Below are 22,756 nucleotides of genomic sequence, written 5' to 3' on the forward strand. Positions count from 1 at the left end.
TATATTTTATAATAAGTATGAGTTAGTCCGTTTCTTACGTGAATAAAAACCTCCGCACTGCTTCTGTCAGTCAGCTGGGGTAGGTGGGGTCACAAAGAGCCAAGATGGCTGACTTTGAGGAGCCGCTGTCAGATGAAGAGAAGGTTTGCAGACTATTTTTATTCTTTACTAAGTGGTGATCTCTCTTAATTGTAGAGAGCTATCGGTGTTGTATGTTCGCATGAGTGAACGGTTTAGTTTTGGAAAGAGAATGTCAGTTTTTTGGTCACGCATCGAAATGCTAAACTTGTGTTTTTAAGGCTACGATTAGCTAGCTAGCCAATGCTAGTTAAAGCTTATAGTGGGCTAGCAGCTGGATAAAATACCAAAATAGGGAAAATCTCGACTGAAAACTTATTTGTAGTTGTAAATAAATTAATGGACACGCATGTGGCGATGTGCATCTAAAGGTCGTGTTCCAGTGTCTATACTAGTCTGCATTAATGTATTCATCTCAGATAACATTAGCTAACGTTAGCGGCTAACGTTACTTTGCTTTGGATTTCTGGGTCAAACAGATTCAGTTGCAGCTCAAATACTTGTTAGCCTCACATGGCTTCAGATCAGGATATGTGTGCCTACAATTTAGATGGAGCCACCGGGATAGTGACACTCTTCGTAATACCAATGGCAGCTGGTGGCAAGGGGCTCAAATTATTATGAATGACAGGTTTTGCGTAGTGTGTTTGCTAGAAAATCAGAGGCGGTGCTATGTCAAGAGATATCTTAGACTGAATGACTACTATGGGTATGATATTATAAAAGCAGAAAACATAGCCTATACCAGCCGCTCTCAAATTCAGTGTCAATTCCTTGACAGACATGTTTCTCTTTATGTCAGAAGTTGTGATTGATCTTTACCAGATATATTCACTGTGCAGTGTTATTTATGTAAAACATATTTTCTGCGGTTTGTGTTATTATTGGCTGCGTTTTATAATGAAACCAAGATTAAACTGTGAAATCTAACAACTGGATTCCTACAACTGCATTTTGTCAACTTTTTTGACTTGGTAATCAGGATTTTAAATTTGTTATTGCTTATTGATCTGTGGTGTCATTTGTTCTGCTCATTGTATACAAGTCATATTTCATATAATATCCTGATTGCATATTTAAATTGGTCACTTTTTTCCCCCTTAGGTCCGCATAGCGGCCAACTTTGTGACTCATGCCCCTCCAGGAGAGTTCAATGAAGTCTTCAATGGTAAGGAGCAGCTGTAGAAACATGCCATATTGTTTTCAGTATAACGTGGGACACTTAAACCTTTGATTTTATTGTTTTGTCTCTCCTTTTTTGTCTTTTTAGATGTGCGGCTCCTTCTCAATAATGACAACCTCCTTAGGGAGGGGGCTTCACAGTAAGTAATGCTGAATTATAAATATTGCCAGAATTTCAAATATTATTTACACACAGAAAAAATTCATATTGAACACTTTTTTGCCGTTTGAATTAAATTAGGCAGAGAGAAATGCACAAATATACAGTATACACACACACACATGGTCAGTGTAAAATATCTGTTGAAAGCTTTCATGAATATGTACTGTATATCTGTGCTCATTTTGTTTGTATAGCTCCTTTGCCCAGTACAACATGGATCAGTTTACTCCTGCCAAACTAGAGGGCTATGATGAGCCGGTATGTTTAATCCTTAAGTATTTTATATTAATTTATGAAGAGCAAGTGTTCAAGCCAAAAATGTCAATCTTTTCCCATTTCTCTTTTTAGGTACTGATCACAGAGCACGGTGACTTAGGTCAAGGACGTTTCCTGGATCCCCGCAATCATTTGTCGTTCCGCTTCGATCACCTAAGAAAAGAGGTGAGCGATGTGCAGCCCTATGAAGGAGATACAGCCCTGAGAACCTGGAGAGATGCCTGTGATACTGCCCTCAGTGCCTATGTGAAGGAGCACTACCCTACTGGAGTCTCCACGGTAAAGTGCACAAAATTGTGACAAAATAGCCACCCAAACAGTATATATTCAATTTTACCCATAACCGTACTATGTGTCTTTTGCAGGTGTATGGAAAAATGGTTGATGGTCAGCAAACTATCATAGCCTGCATTGAGGGACATCAGTTTCAGCCCAAAAACTTCTGGTACAGTATAGTGATCTTCATGCCAACAGCTTTTTATACAAATATCTGATTGTATCATTCTGTACTGTTCTGTCTGTGCACAGCTTTATCACAGAGTATATATTTTTAATAAGATGAAAGTGAAGTGATGGATCTCAGTTTTATAAATAATCTTGATGCTCCCGTCTCACTGTCATGTATTGATTTCTCTTTTGTACAGGAACGGTCGCTGTAGGTCAGAGTGGAAGCTCACCATTGGTCAATCCACTGCTCAGGTGGTGGGAGTGCTGAAAATCCAGGTAACTTCTCTTCACTGTGCTCTTTTGCATAAAGAACATCAAGACAAAGAGTGATATTTTGTTTTCAAATAGGCCAGGTTATTAACGAAGTTCCTCTGGTCTCCAGGTGCACTACTATGAAGATGGCAACGTGCAGCTGGTTAGCCATAAGGAGGTAGAAGAATCAATACCAGTGACTGTAAGTCAAGGTTTAATACTTACAGTAAGCACAAACACATTTAATACAGGGTTTTTGTAATGGTTTAAACTTTACTTTTGTTTGAGCTCAAGTTTGTGTCAAAAAAGATTTTTAGATTGTAATGTGATGTTCATCAAAATGAACCAAACCTGTAAAAAAAATCTGCACGATACATTTACGTATGTGCAAAGGGTATGTAGTAAAGGCTGTCATTTTAATAATGATGTTTTATTTTAACTTGATCACTATCACAAACAGTGCAGAGCTTTACACATAGTTCTGCTTTGTATCTGCACACAGATGTTTACAGAAGTACTTCCTCTGTTGTATTTGTTTACCTCATAACAGATATAATCTGTTCCCAGAGTTGACTCATTATCTTTCTTAATCCTACAAATACAAACAATCTCTTACAGTATGCCTGTTTTTGAAAGATTGAATGTCACTTGACTTGACTTTTGAGTCTGCACTTTTGGTACATAGTAGTGACAGGTGGTGCCATTTCTCAGATAAGATAAAGATTGATCATTGTGTGTTTGTATGTGTGTGTGTTGTTTTTTTTTTACAGAACGAAAGCCAAACAGCTAAGGAATTTGTTGACATTATTGAGAATGCTGAAAATGACTACCAGGTAGGCTACCTTTGACTAACCACACATTTCTTGTACTTATCTACTTTCATGGTAACATGCATGAAGGAACATTTTGACTTTTTTCAAGTAAATACCCAAATGATATAATTGATTTCCCCTTCTTTCTGCCCCCAGACTGCGATCAGTGAGAACTACCAAACCATGTCTGATACCACTTTTAAGGCGCTGCGTCGTCAGCTGCCCGTTACACGCACTAAGATCGACTGGAATAAGATCCTAAGTTACAAAATTGGCAAGGAGATGCAGAATGCCTAGTGGATGGTCAGGGACTGACCACGGAGACGCACGCTCCACTTGTCCCACAACCCACCTATACATGCGCAAGGACTAACCAAAGCAAAACTATGTCAGTATGGGGCAAGAAAAAAATAAAAATAAAAACAAAAACAAAAAGGTATAACTGAAGATTTGCAGACTGTTAGGCACAGGTATCTGTCTGCTGTAAGGAAGTTGCAGTTATGGAGATAATTGATGGTTTGGAGGAACTGGTTACTTCTGTATGTGTGTTTTTGAAAGAGTTGTGTTGGGTCAGTGTGCAGGGCTGTGCTCAGGACTGCTACATTAAGGAAGTACATCTTCCTTCGGCCATCTGGGTTAACGCAGACCTCTTTACATTCAGATGTCAGAAGTTGCAATATTTTTTTTCTTTGTCAAACTGATGCGGAACTGTGATCATGTCACAGTGGAGATCTTAGCACACAGGAACAAAAACCAAAACTGCACAAGGCAGCTGATGAGAGAGAGAGAAATTAAGCACATCATCACATATCAGGGTATGATTTTCTTTTTTTCTGGACAGGAAAATATTACTTATGTCAAATTTTATGTTTTTGTTTCTCTGAAATTCCAAATCAGCCGCATCAGTAAAATTGGGACGTAGGCAGGAAAATGAATACCTGTCATCTGACATCTTAACTGTTAATACAGTAGGTCTATAGTATTGCTGAACTGATAGGGAACTTAGTTATGCATCTTTAAGGAAATTGACAGTATTTGTACCTGCTGTTAACATGTAGGAGTAGCACAAGCCTCAGCATAGCTCCCCGCACTGTAGACCTGTGTGTTTGTCAATGTCTGTCAGGGCTGAGGGAATGTTTACTTTTTTTCTGTTGCACTCCACTGATGTATGTCTCCACCAGTGCAAGCGATGATGACTGAAGCTATGATGACTGAAACACGATAAAGCAACTTCTGCGCTGCTGCATCTATACTGCATTCTCTGGTCTCTTACTTTGGCAACACCACCTCTATTGCTGTACAGCTTTTCCTTTGTGAAAGGAAAACATACTCATAATAACCAAGATTTATTTGCCAAAATCTCTTTCCTATGGTAAAGAACTCCATCCTCCCACCCATGTATGCAAATTTCTATTTTAATATGCTGGTTTTTTTTGTTGGAGTCCTAGAATATTGCATTGTTAACCATAACAAACTGTTTATTGTGTATTGGCCAAAGCCAAGTGAACGCAATGCAGTTGCCATGTAAGGCAAGATCATATACTGTATACATTACATGACTTCTGTAAGGCCACATACTGTATGTGTTACATGTCTTCTGAGTAGGCTGACTCTGGATCAGTTACTTGTTAGCTAGACTAAGTGCTGTGTTCAACCCTCACACTATACTACAACTGTGTGCCGATCAGTTATAAACTTCAAGACTGTACTGCCCCATTCTGTTGTACAAATAAATGGATTGAACATCTTGGCTGTCACACTCTCTCACACACACCTTGCATAGCTATCCAGGAGACTGCCAGACAAAACTTTTAATGGAAAAACTTTGAGACACTTTGAGCTTTAAGGCAAGAGTAATTTATTTTAAAAACAGCACTGGGTGTTGCAGGTGCTCATATTATTTAGTTAAGATGTTTTGACGGACACTGTCCCTCACAGACAAGCAGTGTATAAATCAACAGACTTATAGGCTAAAATAATTACTTTGAATTCTTGGTTTCAATAGATAGAAAACAAAACATTGTAAACCTAAAAGAAAAATCTGCTGTGTAGCACTGTAAAGACAACACACAATGCTATGCAATTTTTTCGACATGTACTACAGAAACAATCGTTACAGTAGCAAGACTCAATAAGCTTTTAGTTCCCATTTTCTTCATGGATGTAATATACCAAAGAGTTAACACATAACCAGGATAAATAGTTCTTGGATTGAGTGAAGCTGGATTGAATGTTCCCTGAATAAAACATATGCAATTGTAGACATACAGTATTTTACAGTAATGTAGTGCAAAGCAAGGATCTCCCTTTTCAAGACAAGATTCAGTGTATTCATGACCAGTAGAAAGAAAAACAGCACATGCATTTGATGTTGTTCATTGGAACTATTTACAGGCTAATCTTCTCATCTGCATAAGAATTCATTGGAAAAACTTTTACAAACTACTCACTATTTTATTGTGAAAAGGTGATAGCTACGTGTCTGTTACATTCTACATCCATGGATTTAAGCCTTCTTCTACTTGCTATTAAGTCTGGTATCAGACTAAAGTCTTTTATTCTAAAAGGACTGGCAGTTTAAGCATTAGGGGGAAAGGGAAAGAGTGTTGTGCTATGAAAACCTATTGACATTTTTTCCCTTCATACATGTTCACTCGGCTCCCTTAACATGGGATTAAAGTGGAAAATGATTGAGATATTTATTTTCATTCCAAAATTTCACTCTTGGAAATATTTTATAGGCATTAATAAAGACAGGAAAGGTAATGTAACAAATAATATATGCAATGAAATAATCTTAAACATATTATATGATATTCTTTCCCATTTGTTTCTCAAAGTGTGGCATAGAGGTAGGGGTGCAGCACACTCCTAAATCCACCTGTTTGAACCAAAGTTAAGAAATGTCTACACTACTGATTATGAGTGTGTGCTCAAGGACTAGCAAAGCTGAACATTACAGTAACTGATGATTAAGGCCTGACTCATTTAGCAGTTATTTTATATGATCTGGCCGTTAGCTGCTAGAAGATAAAACAAGGTCAGGTTCCTTGGCTTCCTCTTGCCCGTTGTTGCTGTGCCCACAGTTCCCCGTCAGCTCTGGGAAGAGGCTGGTCCGGGCAGAGTGACTCGGGGAGCCTGGAGTTGGACTCATGCCCGGCTTCTTGGGAGGGATCGGAGGAGGAGGATGGGTCCTGTCCGAGCGAGGAGTGAGGGGGGAGCGGATGCCCGGAGATAGGGGCCCAGAAGAAGGTGACCGCCCCCCAGGTGGAGACGCTGCTAGATTGCGGTAGTCCGTACCAAACGGAGAGCTGCTGATCGGCGCCAGCTTGGCTCCCGCTTGCTGGCTGGTGAAGCGGGACAGCACCTGGGTGACTGTGTTGCGGGCCAGCTGCTTAGCTGTGCTGTGTTCTGGTGGGGGAGGGATGGAGGAGGTGGTGGGGGAGAGGTCTCTGGGGGACAGGGGCCCACCGTGCTGCTGCTGCTCCAGCTCAGCCTGACTCTGGAACTTGTGCCGGGCAGCGTGGAATCGCTGGTTGACGCTGGTCTGGTAGGAGGACTGATGGAAACCGGGGCTACCTAGACGCTTGGCGAGAACGGGCGAGGAAATGGGGGACGAGGAGAGAGAGGAGGAGGCTGTGCTGGATGGAGAGTGAGGGTGAGTGTGAGGATGAGGGTGCAGAGGGGATTGCAAAGCTGCTCCTCCCCCATTCTCTACCACTCCTCCATTTTCTGCCCCCCTTCCCTCCTGCATTAGTTCTGTCTCTTTATGAGCGTTATGGCCGTTGACCTTTGACACTGAGGTGGATTTAGGAGTGACAGTTATCTTTCCATCTGGTTCAGTCTGAACAGAGGTGGACACCACCATCGTCTTGGAAAGTGACTCTTTCGTCTCCGTCACTGCCTCCTTTACCTCCTCTTTACATCCGTCCGGTTCTGCCAACCTCTTCCTCAGCTCCTCCACCTGTCTCTCAAGCTCCCGACTCCTCTCCTCCTCCTTGCTGATCCTGGCTTTCATCTGCTCTCGTTCTGTGTCGAACTCAGCCAGCTGCCTCTCAGACCTGGCCTCCAGCTGGCTTGACCTGCTCTTCTCATTTTCAAGAACCCCCCGGATCTTTTCCAGGGTGGTGGTCTCCTCTTGGAGCAAGGTGCGAAGTTGGCTGACCCTCTGAGCCTCCTCCTGGGCCTGGCTGCTGGCTTTCTGGAGCTCCAAGGTCAGACTGGAGGAGAGCTGCTGCTGCTCGGACAGTGACTCCTCCACCTTGCTCACCAGCTGTGCTTGCTCCTTCTCTAACCTCCGCACAGTTGCACGCTCCACTTCCAACTAGAAGGAGAGGAGAGAAATAATGAGTCAAGGCAAGGCGGCTCTTCCTCATTTGACCACAAGGAGGCAAAAGAGCACTGCTCTGATGCATCAAACCAGACAGAATGAGACACAACTGAAAAAACATTACAAAGGTGCCAATAAAGATATTTTTTGTATAAACCATATAAATGTGCTTTTAAAACTAATCTCAATATATCTCTATACTGGGGTGGTGCGTGGCGCAGTGGTTAAGGCGGCCGCCCCATGTAGAGGCTACAGTCCTCAACGCAGGCATCCCTGGTTCGAATCCTGCATCGGGCAGACCTTTCCTGCATGTCATTCCCCCTCTCTGCCTCCCCCTTTCCTGTCTATCTATACTGTGTGCTGTCGAATAAAGGCGAAAACGCCAAAAAATATACTTTAAAATATATCTCTATACTACAGGGTTTATGTAAATGTTAAAAATCACTATAATGTTTAAGTCTAATTTCTAAGTCTAAGTCTTCCATTGGCTTTCTGCTATAAAACAAAGCTCATCTTTTACAATTTTTTATAATTTACCAATAACATGCATGATACCTCCTCACGTGATCTTGTTTCATTCAAATGGCTTATCTTAAATGAATGAAGTGGTATAAAAAGTGTAGCCTATTTGCTTTATTCTTCAAAAAGCTTATAAAAATGGAGCCTCATATCATGAAGTTTCAAAATGGCTGACATCCTTGGTCAAACTCAAAACTCAAACTAAGTCCACTTGAGTCACAAGGAATCAGGAAAGGGGGATGAGGTTTTAGAGCTGGAAGAGACTGATAAGAGGGGCAGTTCTTCATGTTTCACCTTATCCAAGAATTATTTGCTTACATGGCATGTTTATGGAAAGTCCAGCTTGGTGTGAGGTAATAGGAGGGTGACCGGACAGCTTTGAAGCTTTGATGAGTACCACAAGGAAATGGGAGGTGATGGAATACAATTGAGTGTGTATGAGTAGTGTACAAAAAACAACACAGACAGGAAAGGCCTGAGGAATACTGGGAGACAGTCAGGAACTCTTTCTTACATAAGGCCCTTGTGCAGTTTGTATGCTGCTGATTGTGCGCTCGCAGCGTGTGTGCGTGAGCTGACCTTGCGTTAGACATGGACATCCATTATCTCAGGTTTCCTGCGGCCATAAAAGCACCATAGCTGCTGGACAACTAAACAATGGCTTCTTCCGCCTCTTGTTTCCTATGGAACAGCCCTGTGCTTGTGCGTGTGTGTGTCTTAACAGGCCAAGCCCTCTCCACCCTACTGAGTTACACAACAGTGGAGCTGCGCTGAAGCTTCCCTGCTCAGTCGCTGGGTTTTAAATCACAGCTACACGCTGTGCAGACAGGCAGAGGAGAGGGGAAAAGAGGAGGAACAGAGAGGGAGGGAAAAGGAAGCAGAAAAAAAAATCTCCCAACAGATGTTCCCATCTATCAGCAAGTGAGCACCAGCTTCACCAAACAGAAACTTGTACAACTACACACACCCACACATATACGTACATACTCATACAGCAGAGCAGTTCATGTAAACTCGGCATCTTTTTACACATCAGTCACACCTGTTGCAGCAGTTTGCCTCTTTCTGTCTGCAGCATGGTGGCGAAGTCGTCACTCTGCGCAGAGTCCTGGGCACGCCGTCGCTTCTCCTCCTCCAGATCAGCGATCATCTGTGAAGCACATGGCCAAATAAAACAAATTATATGACATCACACGCAGACAGGTTTCTTGCTGCAGGATTAAGTGCATAAATTTGACACCATGCTCAAACTGGCAAATTACATTTCTTTGATTTATTTTTCCCGCCCCAGACTGTATTACTGCTGTGAAACCTGTCCCCTGACTCATCAGCATGCATAGAAGAACCTCTTCTTCTTTACGAGGTTTTGTCTTTTTCATCAGCTCTCTAAAGTTGACTCCTAGACTAGTCTATAAGTTGAGTGTTTATAACGCCAATAAATCCGATGTCATGAAGCTCCTTATCACCCCTCTAGGCCTGGGCGTGGCTGCCGTCTGTCAGCCTCACTCGCCCAAGCCAAGTCTACAGTGTCTGAGTCATGGAGACAAATAGATACATGCTGGACACATTCACACACACAACAAGCCTATTGTACTAGTGTGAAGCCCCGTGTGACAATGGCTGGGGACTTGCAACATTACCTCCTCCTTCCCTCCCATACAACACACACATGTGACATGGCAGACAGAGCTGGAGAAGTCACAGAGTGTGCGATCGTGACTGTGCATGAGTGTGCTTTGCTCTCTTACCCTCCTGTGTCTGCTCTCAGCAGCAGCCAACTGTCCCATCATCCGGTCCTGCATCCTTTTGCAGTGAGCCATGACCAGTTTAAGCACAGCCAGAGGATTAGGGCCCACCGCTCTGCCCTGCTGCTGGTGGGTGTGATGCTGGGTGAGTGTGTTTTGTCGCTCCTCGGGTTCGCTGTCCCTCTGCAGCGCCAGGAATGGATCGCTGAGGTCGTACTGGCCGTAGCGCTCCTGGATGAAAGTATCTCTATGTTCAGCCTAATAGATACACACAAACATACAAACACACACATAATTGTGTTGTTAGGCAGATGTGTTGACCCTCTTGAAAATTAGTTTTACCAAATGATGCATAAACAAACAAACCACAGAAAGGGATGTAAACATAAATATACATGTATGACTCAGAGCTAATTAAACAAATAATTAGATGAGATCCATTAAATGTGTATGCCCTCCATCCAGTGACTTACAGGAAGACAGCATTACAGGAAGACAGCATTAATAAAGGTGTGCTTATGTGTGTCAGTAAATGGTTTTGATAGATGAGTTCTCCTTTCTACACTGCAGCTCAGGAAAGAATGTGTGAAGAAGATAACATGAGGCCCAAGTACCAGAGCCAAGAAAAACAGTAACAAGCAACTCATCACAAACATACTGCGGAAGCAAAAGGCACACACACACACACACACACACACACACACACACACACACACACACACACACACACACACACACACACACACACACACACACACACACACACACACACACACACACACACACACACACACATCAGCACATGATGCACGAGAGATGACTGACTTGTAGATAATAACATTAGACGTTTCACATCCACACCATCACCATCACGCATACACACTCAGCACTTTATGTGCAGGAAATCAGTGTGGGGTGATGTTATTGTCAGTGTCAGCACAAGCAGATGGTGTTTCCCCTCAACCCAAACACAAAGAGGAGGTGAGGCACGGCTGTCCAACCCCCACCAGGGACAGATGTTAACTCCTCCCCAGGGATGAAGGGGTGAAGGTCCAGGCCATGAAATCAGACAGACACACACTCACACACACACACACAAAGACAGAGCTGTCTCAAGTGAAATGGTATACCTTAGTTAAAACAAAATAACTGAATAAAAAGCGACTGTACACTCAAAAATAGATCCTCCTGCGGTATAACATAATGCAGGGAAACTAATTTGTATCTTATTTCAGTTTGTTAAGAGAAACTGGCTGGAATGAGAGGTGAATTTGTGATAGGGCCTTTGTTGACCTCACTCCGGGTCATCCCATGTCATCAGGAGGTCTCATTAACTACGTATAGTTGGATGGCTTGAGTTGTGAGGCATGCAGGGTCAGCTGGCGGTGCTAATGATGCAAGCACATGCCACAAAGCTCACTCCACGTGCCTCCAGGACACCCGTCTCCGTCTCCCCATGCAGTCCTGATCAAAACACCCCGGTCCCCCCTGCCCCCGTCATCCCACTGCCCAAACATGCATGGCACTGCATTCCTCTGCCGGTTCATCATCATTTCTCAGAAAATGCCTCTTTCCACTTCCGCCTCTCTGTCAGACTCTTTTTCTCACACTCTCCAAGACCACTGCAGCTCAAATACACACACATACACACACACACCCTGAGGGTGTCAGTAAGAAGGCTTTTTCAGTGGCTGCACAAAGAATGCGACCCTCAGTGAAGAGATTACAGGACTTGCACAAAGACACTGTCTCAATGCCCTCAGTCCCATGCATTGTCTCCATGTCTGACCCAGTAGGCTTCAATATGTGAGAGTAGTTATGAGTGTATGTGTGTGTGGTATGTCTCTTTTTTCCTTTTCTGTGAGTACAAAACATGCGTGTGTACGTGTGTTTTTGCACTGGGCTTTGGAGTAAAGCCGTAAAGCCTTTTCATCTAGCTGCAGACAAAACTGCCGCTTCCTGAGTTAAATAACTGTTTAAACAGGCCATTAAGGGGTATGTGTGTGTGTGTGTGTGTGTGTGTGTGTGTGTGTGTGTGTGTGTGTGTGTGTGTGTGTGTGTAGTAGTAGTAGCACTAGCCCAGGCCTTGGGCTCTGGTCTCTCATGATTTTCTCAGGACACAACTGATCATAATGACAGAGTGCGCTTTCCTTTATGAGAGAGTGTAAGAACCAAACCCTCTCTGTTGCAAAGCTCTCATTTCTGCCCAACGACTGATGATAAGTGTCTCTCCAGCTTAGTTGTGGGAAGAAATAAATTACATCCTATGAATTTACTATTTGTGATCCATTTCAGAATCAATAATTTGCTTTTGAAACGGTACCAAGAACAGACTTTGTTGTATGTGAGATGAAACTGTATTTCATGCAAAGTTGTAGCTACAGTATAGAATTGGGTGCACTGCAGCTTGTTTGATCATTGCCATTGTTCAAAAGCCTGTGTCCTGTCCTCTGATGCATTCCCACAGCTTTAGCAAGGTGTGAAAGACAACCTGATGCCTTTCACCTGGTGAAATTCTCTGTCAGTCAGTTACCTACAACCTCGGGGCACAATCATGCCCTTGTGTGAAGTGAAAAGAGCCAGGGAGTCCTGTTTCCTTGCTGAGCCTGGGTAATGGATGTCACACAATGAACGCAGCACTCAGCATGGGCAAAGTTACAGCTCTGAATGGTGTCGGGTACATTGCAGTGTAGTCACTTGTATAGTTTATCTGCTATAAATCCGATGGATACGCATGCATATAGGAGCATCTGTGTGTGAATCTATGAGCACATATATTTGCTTTATTGTAGCCTATGTGTGCCATACTGCATAAGCTGCTGTCTCCAGGGTAACATCTCAAATCCAGAAGCTTTGCAGTTGGGCTTATGGTAAAGTATGCATTCCTGGTGAATCAGTCCGTTCCTTAGAAGAACAGACAAGGAGACAAAAGGACAGCAGGAACAGACCTGTCAGATATGAAAAGCCTCTTTCATGGAACTTAAAACTTGAGGAGCAGTAGAAGCGCAAGGGGAGGACAATGCACTGAGATGCACCAACATCTTTCTTTTGTAAAACAAAATCAAAGTGGTGTATGGGGCAGCCTTTCACTTGTGTTCTGTTGTTTCAAAGCAAATACCTTATTTATTTATTTATTTGATTATAAACCTACAATACAAGAAGAACAGAGTGTCGAGTCATAGTTTGTCTGAGGACAGAACATCAGACAGAGCAATCGGAGCTGAAGAGCATGTAGTGAACATTTTACTAGATGAGGTAAAGAAAGTAAAGAATGCACTGTTTATCATCACTGCTGAAAAGCAGGCATTGACAGGTGAGAGATATCAATCCGCTGGAAGCCCAGACAGTCAAACAACAATAAAGTTTTATGTCTCAATAATGTGTCATATGTGTCGTGAAAATTAATGTAAAGAAAAGGAAATAGCATACAAAGACTATCACATACACAGGCCAATAGTAGGGATGCATTGTTGTTGTTAGGAACTAGAGAAAGAATTTGGCATGACAGAGATGTTGCTGGGGACTAATGACTAGCCTGCTAGCAACTATGGACAACATAATCATTAACTAAGCGACACTTCGGCAGGATAAGAATCTGCAGTATTGTCTTGGGAGTGCAAATGAACCAACTGAAAGCCACGTTCACTGGCTGTTTTTGTTTCGTTTCGTCACTTATAATCAGAGGAGCTGATGAGTTGTCAACTTCCATGTGGGGCAGATACAGAGCAACTTTATTGTTCCTCTGAGGTCAGATTTCAAATGACGTGTTTTTTTCCCCACTCCATTTTCATTTCTGCCAAATCCTAGCAGCTAATCAGCTAACTGAGCAGAATAGGATTATCAGCTGTGGCTATACTATAGAGTTTTTTGACAGCGACTTAACTGAACCACATAGTAAATTTGTGAAGCCAGAACGAGTTTAAAAGAGGCTAAGACTTCTGGAGAGGCTGTTTAGTGCTTGAGTGTTTTCGAGTTTGTTATAATGTGACAGTTCTCTGTGGGTTTGACCCCTTTCACAGTATGTGTAGTCACTTAAAAATATAATTGCTTAGTGCTCTTCAGACAGAAACACCCATTATGAACTGACATTCCCAGGATGTGAACACGCATCATTTGCATCCTGAAATGAGCAGGTGCTCTGTTCTACTGGAGTGTTGTTTTCTAGCTTGGCATTGTGGACTCCCACAGAGAAAGAGAGACAGGGGGGTGAATTAAGATGCTTTTTCAAGTGTAAGCTAAGGTGTGTGCTTAAGGCTTGAGCTGCATCCTCCACACCTCCCACCCACACATTAACCACAGATGGCACCGCGATAACTGGGAAGACGCCAAACAAAACCTCACTTTACTTTATGGGCCAAGCAATGAAGTAACTCTAAGTAATCTTTAACCGCCTCAAATGTTATCATCTGTGGTTAGTGATGAAACACGGAAGCAGGTGCTCTCACCCTTTGGCCAGGCAGTGATCTCTTATAACATATTAGATGGAACAAGAAACAAGGAAGCATACAGTTTTTCTTGAAATAGAGTCAAAAGTACAACTGGTGGGGCAATTCACTGACACAGATGTAAGCAGAAGCTTCAGTGAAAAGCAGTGATTTTTCTTATCTTGGACTGGCTGTTGTCTCAGCTTGGCCCGACCTCCTTTATCACTATTTTATTTGTAACAGGCAAATACTCCTTGGTTCAGTGCAAATAGCAGCGAAGGGTGGAGTTCATTTCATTACAGATATGAACCTTTAGCTTATAACCAGATCTAGGGACAAGAGAGGCTGCTATAAAAAGGCATCGTGAGGAAAGGTGTGTGTTTCTGTCTGCATCAGGTACTTTGATGTCATCTTAGAGTTTTCAGGTCAGGGAGCTTCACTCTCTCAGGCCTCAGGCTCAAGTGGCTGATATGAAAGCATTTCACTGACATCAGACCAGTCTGCATTACAGTGGTACATTGGTTATTACATGTGCTTTTAATGGTACCTTACGTGCGGTTTCTGCTGTGGTTTGTTATCATGTACATTCCCCCCCTCCAGTCTTGACAACATGTCCAAATTGTGCAGCAACTCTTGTAAAGTAACAGAAATATACAATCTTATCTGAACAGCACACTCTAGCCAGGCCCTATTGTTTATGGAGTCAGGAAAATACGTCAGCCTGCAAAAATAGACAAAGCATTTTAGGATTACAGGATATGACATACTATGAAAAACAAAAACAGGTCCTGCTGAGCATGACTTTAACTTTTTTAACTACATAACCCCGGTGGTCTGGACAAACAAAAAAACAATTCAGAAACAGAAATGTTTGTTTCACAGCCACAGATACTGGAGACAAGGGACTTCAAAAAGTTGAAAGCAGTTCCTTGTTGCAGACAGGAGGTTTACAATGGCAAGACAAAGAAAGTGAAACCTTTGAAATCCTCATCTGTGTTACGTCAATGAACAAACAACAATTTTAAACGATGACAGACAAATCATAGTGTTCTTGTTCATGTTGAGTACAACATTCAAACACATGTAGGGAGGAATAATTATCAAGAAACAAGTCTGGAGGTGTGAATTCGAGCTACTTTGGATCTGTGGATGTGAACTGTGTCTTGTAATAAAAGAGATCCTAGACGACTTTCAGTCAATAATGGTTGATCTGCATGAAGCTGGAAGGGCTATAAAGTTATCTGAGAGATTTTAAATATTCTTCAGTCTACAGTACAGTTGGACACGCTCTATAAATGGAGATGTGGCTGCTCTCCATAAAAGTGGGTGTTGAGCAAGGATGACTCAGAAAGCACAATGCAGAATGATCAGGAACATAAGAGAGAAAGAAAAAGCTAAAGTCATTGGAGCTGGTTAACATCTAGTCTGCCACACAAATAATGGTGTTTATGGCAGGACATTACCTAGGAACAAAATGTCACTGTGTGCCTGAAAAGAGCAGTTAGAAACTTCACAGCACTACTGGAAGAATGTTTTGTGCACTTAAACTAATGTTGACTTGTTCGGAGAGAATATGTAGCACTGTTATTGGTGTATAACAGGTAACGAAAAAACCAACATAAGAACATCATCCCAGTGGTGAAGAACAATGGAGGGAGCGTTAATCCTGTTTTGCTGCCTGTGGGCCTGGACAGCTAAAAGCCAAATGATGGAATAATTGAATCAAGGTATCAAGTTTGCTTGAGGTTACTGGTACCAAGGGGTTCACTTACTTCACTACACCATTGCAGCTACAGTATAATCAAAGACACAAAAGATTATAATTCTTTGTGATATTATCTTAAACACACCATGTGTGCTTACTCTGGTGACTTAGAAGAAAGTCAGATCATATCTTATGACTTACTAATAGATAACCAGATCATTCCAAAAGGTTCACTTACTTTTCCTTTCCACTGTATTTCTGAACAGAGTTTGTTTTGACACACCTCCCTCACCGAGTATTTCACCTGCGTCAGTTTTCATCTTGGGAATAACATTCCTTTGAGTTACAGTATAGACAACCTGCTCTATGCTGGATCTGTGCCATCTACCTGACATAGAGAAGTTAATAATAGCAAATTCTTCCTATATAGATATAGACAATGATCAACTCAAAACACATGCCACTCCTGTTGGAATGCAGGACCTGTTTCTGGTGTCATGTTTTCAGGAATGTTCCCTGCAGTAAAACTGTTCACCTGCTCACCACGGTGATGAGAACTAGGAAAAGTAAAATCAAGAATGTGTAGAGACACGTCTCACAGGAGACACCATTTCAAATAAGTTAACACAGTTCCACATTTTAGGGGGATTCAGGTGACGGAAGTGTTAAAGAGCGCTTGAATACAGTTGCCCCGAGCAGTGCAGAGGCATCCCAAGTACTTGCTGCTGAAAAGACCAAATATTTAAAAGGAGGAAAAGAGTGTGTGTGGGGGCACCCCTTTGTCTTTTTCAACCGTCCTCACATGCAAGTAAACATTGCTGGCACACACTGAGTTTGGTTACTGTGCCATTTTGGCTGACTACACTGGGAAGACAGCACTGGTTGGGCAGAACACTGTTAAAGGAACTGTTCGTAGCATGTTAAGATCCTGAGGGGGGAATCGCTGTGGGAAGATGGGAAAAACAGTCAGGGCAGGGAAAGCCAAGCTGTACAAACAAGACTTCCTAGGTGCCAAATTAATGCACAGACACAGTGCTCAATATTGGACACATTAGTCCGCTATCAACCCCTGACACTCCCCTCTGCAGGCCACATGTCCACACATAATCTGCCCTAGTATGGACCAGTCTGTTAAAATGGTGCACAGCTCCCCAGTGGGTACAAGGGAAGTCAGTGATTTGAATCTACAACTCTGTACATCCTCTCCACAATAAACACCACAGCCTCTAACTGGCCCACCAGAGACCACCAGAGTGTGCATTCGTGAGTGCGGGGGCTGATAGGGCATAAGTCATGGTCGAACATGAAAGACCCCCCATAATGTGGCTGTGTGTGAGGAAGAGAGAGGGAGGAAAGGAGGGAGAGGAAACAAGCAGTATAGCAAGAGAGAGAGGAATACTTAGGGCGACTTTACATTGGTCTTAAGGCAATCACTGTTTGTGTGTGTGTGTTTGCTTTGGGTCAAACCCTGTGTACGTCAGATCTGGGGAACTGCCAATCGAGACATATCTAAGCTGGTGTGGTAAGAGTGGCTCCCCCTCAGGCCCTGACACGGAAATTATCTCATAATTACAGCCTTTCTTGCTGTCTAGATAAACTTCACTATGACGGCCTACACTCACGGTTGCTACTTGTCTCCATCACAACCTCAGCCACTATTTCAGACAATGAGTCAGGCATTTAGGGCCTAAGTAGCTTCATCTAAACTGCTGTGGTCATGGAGAGAGCCAATCAGAGCCAAACACTGCAAAGCATTGTGGCTGCAGAAAGCTGCACTATCTCTCTCTCCCTGAAAATGATTTGATGAGCTTCACAAAACTGAGGATAAAAAGGAATCACTGTGTAAGATTTGTGCAGAAGCATTTGCAATTGTTATGTTACTCCATTCATGGTTTTTCTTTAATTTCTCACCCGTCTCTATTTAAAGTGAAAGCAACTGTCCTCATCTTCACTTTAAATTTATTAAAACACATGTTAAAATAGTCAGATATAAAGAGCAATACGCCTGAGCTGCATCTAGAGGCAATTTGACAAAGGACAAATAAGGTCTGGATAATGGCTTAACTGTGAAAAACAAAAGAAAAACACTGCATTGCAGCTGCGGCCAGAGACTGAACTGACCAGCAATAATGTTGGTGCTGGGAAACCAGTGGGGCTCTTGTGCCATTGTCTTTATTAGCTCTGTTTCCTCACTTTCCTGTTTACATATCCCTTCTGTGTTGGCTGACATTCTTTTTTGGGGGTGTAATGCTGAGACGGGTTAATTTTAGCGTTGAAGGATGTCGTCAGTGAAGAGAGGACAAAAAGCATTGCATTTATTTCTCAATTTTGATGTAGATACTCTCTTAAAGTGAACTGAGGGTGGTGGAGGTGTTCAAGATTTGTGTAGAGTTGTAGAGTCCAACTCACCCTGAGGGTGTGTATAACAACATCCTGGGCCTCCAGTTCTCCCTCCAAGATACTGAGGAGAGTCAGCAGCTCTGCTCTGCTCAGAGCCTCCACATTCATTGTCTCCTCCTGAAGAAGAAGAAACAGAAGGAATGGGAAAGAACATGAGAAAGAGATGATAATGATTAATATGACCCCATTGTTTTTCAAACCTGCTTTTATTATTTAAAAAAAAAGAAAAAGCAACAAACTCATGCAAAATGCAGTCAAAATACATTCAACACAGGCAATATGAGTGCTTATTGGAAATAGATTTATTCTCAGAATCGTATACATATGTGTATGTATGAGTGCATTTTTCAGTGAGTGGCACAGAGCCGATATAGGATGAGACTTGGGGTCCCATCTGTGGCCTCACTGGGTTGTGCACAGGGTTATAAACAGGAAGTCATTAGCATATCTGCATGTTAAGTTGCTGAGGGACTGAGGACAGTTGTCTGCTCTGCTTTGTTTTGGTACAGTACCAACTATCCAGAGATTCTTTGCCAACCATGGACGGTAAAGTGAATGTGACTGTTTGAAACAACTTATGTAGCACAGACTAGCACAAAGGGATTAGCCATCACACCCTCTGTTCTCTGTCTCCTGTGATTCATCTGTTAGGCCCAGTCTAGTCATAGTGACCAGACATAACACGCTTCACACAGCTGACATCATTATCCTTCAAAAGTAGAAAATGACAAAACACAGCTGACTTCATCTTTTAAAGTAGGGGTGAGGTCTCTGTCAGGTTATCCTCAGAGCCTCATAGTTGTGTGGCTGCTCCTCAGGGTGTTAATCATGTGTTGGACAAGTGAGCTGAGCTCTGTGATCTCAGATAACAGAGGCTGTAATGATCAGCCTGTCTCTTACTGCTCGCATCATGAATAAACAATCTGACAAGTAACAAAGCTCAGTGCTGGATGCCTTAAGGGTTCTGTCATTTGCATAGTGTGCACTTCCTGTCATATTAAAGCGAAAAAAATAAAAAGTACTAAAGTATTTTATTAAAGTCCAAGACGAGCTACTAGAGCAGCTTCACTGCTGCAGTGCTCGGCATACATTCTACCAGTCTCTGAAGGACTCTTCCAACGTATATTCCCTCATTAAGTGTTTTGATGAGGATGGTGGCGAGTGCAGCTGCCCATCATGTGGGTTCAGCTGGAAAATGGTATAACTCATGATTCTTATCATTTTCACAGACAATTCAGTGACTCTTCATACAGAACAACAATCCTCAATTGTGATGTTACTCAACTCAAGTTTTCATTAAATTACTCATTCATTCGTCTTTGTTAAAAGCAAATGATCACATCTTCACTTTAAAGTAACTCTCAAAACTTTCCTCTCCTCTGTGCTGCCAGTGAAGGTTAAATCTCAAGTGTGCTGTTTACTTTCCCGATGCAGCGTCCCAGAACATTTTAAGTGTCTCCAAAAAAATTCCTCGGTGCATTCTGTGGCTCACCACACATTCACAGCAAAGCAACAAAGTGTGAATCAGTAGTTATTTACTGGCTGCTAACTTGACATGTACTGCAAGGGTGGTTTTCCCGTCCTGCCCGACCAGGCACCCTAACACAAACACACACACACACACTGATATTACGGTTAGTTTAGCTTAGTGTGTGTTTGAGCCGCTGGCTGTCACTCTAGAGACCAAGCTCACTATGTGTCACCTGATATCCGTAAATCAGCTTCCATGGAAAATCATTCCAACATTCCAGGGATGCCCACACCATGGGAATCATCGCTCAAGAGAAAATCCCTGAATCCCACTCTGTAGCCTGAATGGTTTCAAGTGGCAGTGTTGTTGCAAGTGAGCTTTTGGTATAGATGAGCTAATAACAGGCCAATGTGAATATTTCAATGGTCATGTCATGAGATATTACATTCATGCAGAGCAGGGCAGATTTACAGGTCAATACAGAAGCCAAGCCTATAATTTGGCAACACTGCAGACCAGTGCCATGGTGAGTGTCAAAAAAGTGCCACCATGTCACCCCCCCCTCTGTGTGTATACTCACCCAGCCAGTTCATTGTTTCCTTACCCTTTTTCTTGCTTTGCAACTATTTCTCTCCAACTCTGGGCTAAACTTGGCTGGGAAACCAGGAAGGGCCATGCGCTCTGCTAATGTGTCCAATGTGCAGGATCGGGCGGTTCAATGTGCGTTCAAAGCGATACATGAGCGCAGTGGTTGCCCAGGAACAGCATAGGATCCACCTGCCGTCCTGGGCCTTTGTCTGACACAAGCGGCTGCCACTATCTTTCCATGCCGGTAACATTCACTTCAACTGCAATTATGTGTCACACACACATCAGAATAAACATCAAATTACCTCTTATGTTTATAGATTTCCTGTAGTGATAATGGAGAAATCAATACTGCATCAATATGACTGGTATTCACACCCATTAGCCTGGAAATCAACTCAACATACTGTAAAAGCCCATGGATCTCCGCGAGAGTTGATCTGATTTACGATTCATCTTGAAATTGTTTTTGATCTTTATTACTTAAAGTCGCATTTAGTTTATGGCGGTAAAGTTTCAAGAAAACCAGAAAAGGCAAGCCCAGTGTAGTACGAGCAAATATCAGATGAGCCAGGGATCTCCTGTCTATAGACTTTTGGTTCTCACTAAAAAGCCGCAACAGACTGGAGGTTGAATTCCTGTAAACCAGCAGCAAATATCAGCACGACCTCCCGTGATAAACATACCTTCATGCGCTCTGATCTCTGTTCATTAATTGTTGTGCCAATCCAAATATGAGGCTCCACAGCAGCATGAATCAAAGCAGTCCACTGTCACAGGCACTCCTGCTCTGAGCGAGGCGAGTGCGAACAACAAGACGTTCAATGACGAGGCTGCCAGCCAATCAGAGGGGCGTAATTCAACAATCTGACCAATGGGAGGCCCGTTCGTCTATCAAGGGGCGGAGATAAGGGCGTTCCCGAGGCAGTGGGGATAAACCTCTTTGTTTCAGACACAGCGGTGTCCCATCATCGATCTCGTGGGGGCTGAGTTGTTGTGACTGCACACTGAACGTACAGGTTAAATATTTCGCACATGTTGTGGTAGTTTTAAGTAAAAAAAAAAAAAAAAAAAAAAAAAAATTTGCTCCTGCAAACATAACCCATGTATTTAGAATAGTGATGGAGCCGGTTATTTCCCCGTAAAACTGACACTCGCATAGAAGAGGGCTTGCATCTTCTTACACGCGGTGTTATAGTTCCTCTTCATGGCCATAATGCATCACAGCACCCTCCCTGACCTGTGGCCCTGTCAATCAGCCTGGGGTCAGTCCAGTTTGTCTAGGTGTGAACATGCTGCATACCAAACGTGCCTTTACGTTAACACTCTTCTGCAGCATTTAGTTTAATTTAGTGCACACAACGAGGCAGGATTTATGTTGCATTCATAAATTATAAAGGGAAGTTGCTTTATGTCCATTTGTATTTTAGTTTCTTGTGTGTATAACTGACTGTCATAGGAATACTGGAGATTATGATTCAGAATAAAGAAGTAGGACGCGGTAGTTTTGTCATTCAATATTGTATTCACGTACATGAAGGGACTCATCCCCTTGAAACAGTGTCAGTTAGAGCAGAGAAAGGGTTGGCTTTGAATAGTCTAATGTTTATCTCCTTCTTTTGTCTCTCTGTGACTACTACACCTCTACTGACCCAGCCTTATTGAAAAGTAGGAACAGAAACCTGATAGACCAGATGTTTTGTCAATGGATCTGGTCCAGATAGTCATTGTTGTTGACTAAAGTTTTCAAAGCAGTGTTCTTACAGTACACTATGAGCCTGTCATTCTCACCTCTGCACACAGCGGCATAAAGTATAGGCTCCTCACAATTACCCTCACGACTAGCAATACAACCACTTATGGACTCGAACAGGCATGATGTGCAGTCTGTGAAACCACAATATGAAAACACAGCAGGTGGTTGTGTTTTCATTAACAAACAATCATGTCTCATCATGTCTCAGTATGCTTATTTCACTGGCTTTGTACTTTTCCAAGTAACATCCGGCTAATCAGCTAATAATAATAATAATGCTAATGTCTTTGTAACGCTGCTCAAATCAACAAACAGAATCTCACTTAATTTCCCAGTAACACCTTCTTAAAACTCTATCACATGTCAATTTAGTCTCAGATTTATATTTGGAAAAGTAAAGTATCTGTTTAAAATCAGAGTAAAATCATTAAACAAATCCAGTTACAGGCAAATATACCCACATGTCTATTGATGAGACACAAGTGATACAGAACAAGTGGACAAACACAGCCTTTTAGTTTGGCCCTCTGACAAAAAATGTCCCTGCAAATGTAAAATCATCTTCAGTTAAAGTGACCATAGTGCAGTACCGATGGAGAACCTATCAA

The 22,756-nt window shown here is 42.5% G+C and overlaps 2 protein-coding genes across 2 annotated transcripts; one reads left to right on the plus strand and one right to left on the minus strand.

The window, feature by feature from the left end:
• Nucleotides 1–91: 91 nt before the first annotated feature.
• On the plus strand, nucleotides 92–4,957 carry capza1b (capping actin protein of muscle Z-line subunit alpha 1b). The gene is made up of 10 exons (XM_085782171.1): nucleotides 92–143; nucleotides 1,183–1,246; nucleotides 1,349–1,400; nucleotides 1,618–1,681; nucleotides 1,772–1,978; nucleotides 2,065–2,144; nucleotides 2,344–2,422; nucleotides 2,529–2,600; nucleotides 3,169–3,231; nucleotides 3,367–4,957. The coding sequence occupies exons 1-10, from the start codon at nucleotides 105–107 to the stop codon at nucleotides 3,505–3,507; spliced, it is 861 nt and encodes a 286-aa protein (XP_085638297.1). The 5' UTR covers nucleotides 92–104; the 3' UTR covers nucleotides 3,508–4,957.
• cttnbp2nlb (CTTNBP2 N-terminal like b) lies at nucleotides 4,049–21,199 on the minus strand. Its single transcript, XM_085782170.1, has 5 exons — nucleotides 21,079–21,199; nucleotides 18,343–18,450; nucleotides 9,808–10,062; nucleotides 9,102–9,209; nucleotides 4,049–7,534 (listed from the first exon to the last, which is right to left on the minus strand). Exons 1-5 carry the CDS (start codon nucleotides 21,082–21,084, stop codon nucleotides 6,227–6,229), a joined length of 1,785 nt encoding a protein of 594 aa, XP_085638296.1. The 5' UTR covers nucleotides 21,085–21,199; the 3' UTR covers nucleotides 4,049–6,226.
• Nucleotides 21,200–22,756: the final 1,557 nt, after the last annotated feature.

This window comes from Trachurus japonicus, chromosome 7, assembly GCF_045865225.1.
Source record: "Trachurus japonicus isolate A0001 chromosome 7, Traja_1.0".
Taxonomy (NCBI): Eukaryota; Metazoa; Chordata; class Actinopteri; order Carangiformes; family Carangidae; genus Trachurus; species Trachurus japonicus.